The sequence below is a fragment of the Nematolebias whitei genome, chromosome 1, assembly GCF_014905685.2.
Source record: "Nematolebias whitei isolate Nwh7 chromosome 1, NemWhi1, whole genome shotgun sequence".
NCBI lineage: Eukaryota > Metazoa > Chordata > Actinopteri > Cyprinodontiformes > Rivulidae > Nematolebias > Nematolebias whitei.
Genome location: NC_056498.1, coordinates 85369434 through 85374705, shown reverse-complemented (window position 1 = coordinate 85374705; position 5272 = coordinate 85369434). Strand labels below are relative to the sequence as shown.

The window sequence follows — 5272 nt, the reverse complement described above, 5'->3', positions numbered from 1 at the left end:
ACATACATACATACATACATACATACATACATACATACATACATACATACATACATACATACATACATACATACTTACTTACTTACTTACTTACTTACTTACTTACTTACTTACTTACTTACTTACTTACTTACTTACTTACTTACTTACTTACTTACTTACTCACTCACTCACTCACTCACTCACTCACTCACTCACTCACTCACTCACTCACTCACTCACTCACTCACTCACTCACTCACTCACTCACTCACAAGAGTCATTATAACCTTAAGGGGATGGAAATGTTTGTAAAACCTCCATTTAGAACTAGTCTGAAGGAGCTGTGTTGTAATTCAGGGAACAGGATTGTGGAACTGCCTCGATATCAACATAAAAATGTATAAAACAATTTATATGTTTAAAAAGACGATTAAGTTAAAGTTGTTGGGAAAGTATAGTACCAGGTGAAGGATGCCTGATGTGTTTTGTTTTCACTTTGGGGTTCAAGCCTGAGTTGTTGTTTGTAGTTATTATTATTTTAATAAAGGGGCAGATATTCTTCTTCTTTCTGCACGCTTTTCATGTTTTTTTTTCTTTTTGATGAATTTGTTTTGTTTATTTTGTTTCTCTTAAATGAATTAATAAATTTAAAAGTAAATTACAAAGTTGAGAAAGTTGAGAGTTTTATATTTATATGACGATGATTAAAAATTTTTTTTGAAGACTATATACAAATAAAAGGTGAACATTAATTTATTTGTACAGTTTTTCTAAGACTTTTATTTTGTTTATATCGATATTGAAATATATCGTTATCGTTATTAAGAAATATATTGTGATTAAAAAGGAGGGAGGCCAGTGAGGGGAGTGTGTGTGAATGAGTGTATTCATGTGTGAAGTAAGTCCGTGAACAATGTTCCAGATAGAGTTGCATTCGGGCCTAAAAAAAAAATCAGGCCTGGCCCGAACCCGTATCATTTGTTCCGAGCTTGACCCGAAACCGACCAATTAACTGTGATTACAGGCCCAAACCCCCTAAAAAAAGCTTTTGCTGCTTCTGCAAGCAAATCAATTTGACATGATTTAAAAACATATTTCAAAGAAAGGACAAAATAAGATGTTTATTAACAAGAGTCAGTGGATTATAAGAGTTATAGTTATTAACGGTCGGCAGACGTGCGTGGCTGATGATCCAAATTGGTTATGCGTCCGCCAACGCAGCAGCTGAGTCCAGTTAAGCTTCAGGTGGGTCGCTGGCAGTGAACCATCTGGACTTTTTTTTTTTTACCTCTTCCATCCATCCGTCCATCCATCCATGCAACCGTCCATCCGTCCGTCCGTCCATCCATGCATCCGTCCGTCCGTCCATCCATGCATCCGTCCGTCCGTCCGTCCGTCCGTCCGTCCGTCCATCCGTCCGTCTGTCCATCCATGCAACCTTCCATCCGTCCGTCCGTCCATCCATGCATCCGTCCGTCCGTCCGTCCGTCCGTCTGTCCATCCATGCATCCGTCCGTCCCTCCCTCCCTCTTTACCTGCTTACTCCTTTTCTGGTCACTGGTGCCCATGTCCATCAATCACTGTGCAAGAGGCGGGGTACACCCTGGACAGGTCTCCAGTCCATCACAGGGACACATAGAGACAAACGAGACAAACAACCATTCCCTCTCTCACTCACACCTAGAGACAATTTAGAGTTACCAATCAGTCTAACATGCATGTTTTTGGACTGTGGGAAGAAACCGGAGTAGGCTCATATATATATATATATATATATATATATATATATATATATATATATATATATATTACATTTATTTGTTTTTTAATTAATTAATTATTAAAGGCTCAACACATTCTTGCCCATTGTGAGTTTATGTAAACTTCCACAACTGAATTGAGTTAAACAGCAGCTTGACAATATATTACATGTTTGTGAAGTTTCGAATAACGTCTGTCTGCGATATCATAAGAAAATTCAATTCAGTTTATTTATATAGCACCAGTTTACAACAAAGTTGTCTCAGGAGACTTTACAGGAGCATTCACATACAGTGGAGAGAACAAGTATTTGATACACTGTTGATTTTTCAGGTTTTCCCACTTGCAAAGCTTGTAGATGACTGTAATTTTTATCATAGAGTACTCTTCAACTGTGAGTGATGGAATCTAAAACAAAAATCCAGAAAAATACAATGTATGATTTTTAAATAATTAATTTCCATTTTATTGTGTGAAATAAGTATTTGATCATCTATCAACCAGTAAGAATTTTGGCTCTCACAGACATGTTAGTTCTTCTTTAAGAAGCCCTCCTGTTCTCCACTCATTACCTGTATTAACTGCACCTGTTTGGACTCGTGACCTGTATAAAAGACACCTGTCCACACACTCAATCAATCAGACTCCAGCATCTCCACAATGCCCAAGACCAGAGAGCTGTGTAAGGACATCGGGGATAAAATTGTAGACCTGCACAAGGCTGGGATGGGCTACAGGACAATAGGCAAGCAGCTTGGTGAGAAGGCAACAACAGTTGTGCAATTATTAGAAAATGGAAGAAATACAAAATAACGGAAAATCTCCCTCGGTCTGGGGCGCCATGCAAGATCTCACCTCGTGGAGCATCATTGATCTTGAGGAAGGTGAGGAATGAGCCCAGAACTACACGGCAGGACCTGGTCAATGACCTGAATAGAGCTGGGACCACAGTCTCAAAGAAAACAATCAGTAACACTCTACGCCGTCAAGGATTAAAATCCTGCAGTGCACGCAAGGTGCCCTTCCTCAAGCCAACGCATGTCAAAGCCCGTCTGAAGTTTGCAAATGACCATCTGAATGATCCAGAGGAGGAATGGGAGAAGGTCATGTGGTCTGATGAGACAAAAATAGAACTTTTTGGTTTAAACTCCACTCGTCATGTTTGGAGGAAGAAGAATGATGAGTACAACCCCAAGAACACCATCCCAACCGTGAAGCATGGCGGTGGAAACATCATTATTTGGGGATGCTTTTCTGCAAAGGGGACAGGACGACTGCACCATATTGTGGGAAGGATGGATGTGGCCATGTATCGTGAGATTTTGGCCAACAACCTCCTTCCCTCAGTAAGAGCACTGAAGATGGGTCGTGGCTGGGTCTTCCAACATGATAACGACCCAAAACACACAGCCAGGGCAACTAAAGAGTGGCTCCGTAGGAAACATCTTAAGGTTCTGGAGTGGCCTATCCAGTCTCCAGACCTGAATCCCATAGAAAATTTTTGGAGGGAGCTTAAAGTCCGTGTGGCCCAGCGACAGCCCCGAAACCTGGAGGCTCTGGAGGAGATCTGTATGGAGGAGTGGGCCAAAATCCCTGCTGCAGTGTGTGCAAACCTGGTCAAGAACTACAGGAAACGTCTGATCCCTGTAATTGCAAACAAAGGTTTCTGTACCAAATATTAAGTTTCATTTTTCTGGTGTATCAAATACTTATTTCACACAATAAAATGGAAATTAATTATTTAAAAATCATACATTGTATTTTTCTGGATTTTTGTTTTAGATTCCATCACTCACAGTTGAAGAGTACCTATGATAAAAATTACAGTCATCTACAAGCTTTGCAAGTGGGAAAACCTGATAAATCAACAGTGTATCAAATACTTGTTCTCCCCACTGTACATAGAAAAGCCAATTAGTAAAGTTCTCTATCTAAGGAAGCAGCAGACAAGTTGAGTCGATCACATAAAGATCAGAGGACCAGATTGAACTTTTTTAGATTTTTCTACCTGGATTCTTGATCATGCATCAGGACACATGAAGATCCTTTTTCAGGTCTGACACAGTTGTACTCAACAGTTTTTAATCCACAGTGATTCAGCCTCACAAAATAACTTCCCTGAATGTTGTTCAGGCTACAAATTCAGATGTCTCAGGAAATGCAGCACAAATATCACAGTAATACAAGTTTATTAAGACAACGCTCATATTTTTCAATAAGAGCATAAATATTCCATCTCATTTAATGCATAACAAGTCAGATGAGTATGTGATTTAACTGTGCAGTCACTTAGTCTGTGAGCTTCTCTGTTTCTGTCAGTATTGTAGAGTCAGGTGTGGAGCCACCTGTCTTACAGCTGAAGCTTCACCCAAACATCATGATTTAACAGGACAACTCCTGCTGTGGACACACAATATTTAACAACTGTGGATTTTATTTGATGGATTTAAACGTTTTCAGATTGAATTTTGTCATCTCAGAAGTTATAACCTAAACATGAGTGTCTGTTTATTTTAGTAAATTATGTTTCCACCTTGCGACGTTGCAGGTCCTGAGGACTTTGCTGCTGACACCGGTTGGAGCTCATCTGACCAACGAGTCCGTGTGTGAAATCATGCAGTCCTGCTTCAGAATCTGTTTCGAGATGCGCCTCAGTGGTGAGCTTGTCACACACCCATTACTCATTAATCTAATATAATCCCAGGTTAACTTCTACTGCAGAATATTTCTTCACTTTTTGCACATTGTGTTGAGGTTTTGTTTTGGGTTAGCAGAATTTGTACATGTGAAGTAAATGAGCATCTGAAAAGAGTCTGTCTGTGTTTAAAATCAAAAAGTCACACGGTGTTAGTGAGTGCAAGGCTGTCTGCAGAGAGACTCTTGGTCATCATCTATTCTGGTTAAATTGGTTATTAGCTCTTTTTAAGGTCACAACCTACAATTTAAAACCAGTTTTGATTAGCCCCAAAGCTGAGATAGAAATTAGATTTTTTTTTTTACACTAGTTAAAAAAATATATTATTATTGCTAAGTTTTCCTATTGTGTGGACATGATGGGATCAGAGCCTTGTCATGAGACCACCATGGCCCCACTACTTCAGATGCTCTATGATCAAGCCTTACTGGTGTGTGTGGGCCTCCCCCACAAGGCCTAAACCTCTGTATGCTGCTGTTCTGATAGTAAACCATCACAACCTCATTACACTTTTGGCCCCGCTCCCCTCAGACAGAAGGTTGTGGAGTATTACGTGTAGAACCACTAGACCAGGGCTTTTCAACTCAATCTGGCCCACCAGTGACTTCATAAAATAAATAAAATAAAATAACTTTTTTTGTGGGGAGGGAGGGGGGGTGGCATTCTGTGTTTGGGTTTTGGGTTCTGTTTACTGCGTTTATGATTCAATGCAATAAAATAAACAAATTTAAAAAGTGACAGATCGTTGTAAATCTTGGTTAATTTACACAATGACTAATCGCTGGATGTCCGGCCCCTGAGCTGCTGGCTCTCAGAAACTGTGCCCCCCCCCCC

At 39.9% G+C, this 5272-nt stretch overlaps 1 protein-coding gene across 1 annotated transcript in view; it reads left to right on the top strand.

Annotated features, from left to right (window-relative positions):
* Window positions 1-5272, top strand: part of gbf1 (golgi brefeldin A resistant guanine nucleotide exchange factor 1) — a 117986-nt gene that overhangs the window by 55421 nt on the left and 57293 nt on the right. The window contains exon 6 of the mRNA XM_037680951.1: window positions 4292-4400. Coding sequence (XP_037536879.1) covers window positions 4292-4400 — 109 coding nt within the window. The remainder of the gene's footprint in view (window positions 1-4291; window positions 4401-5272) is intronic.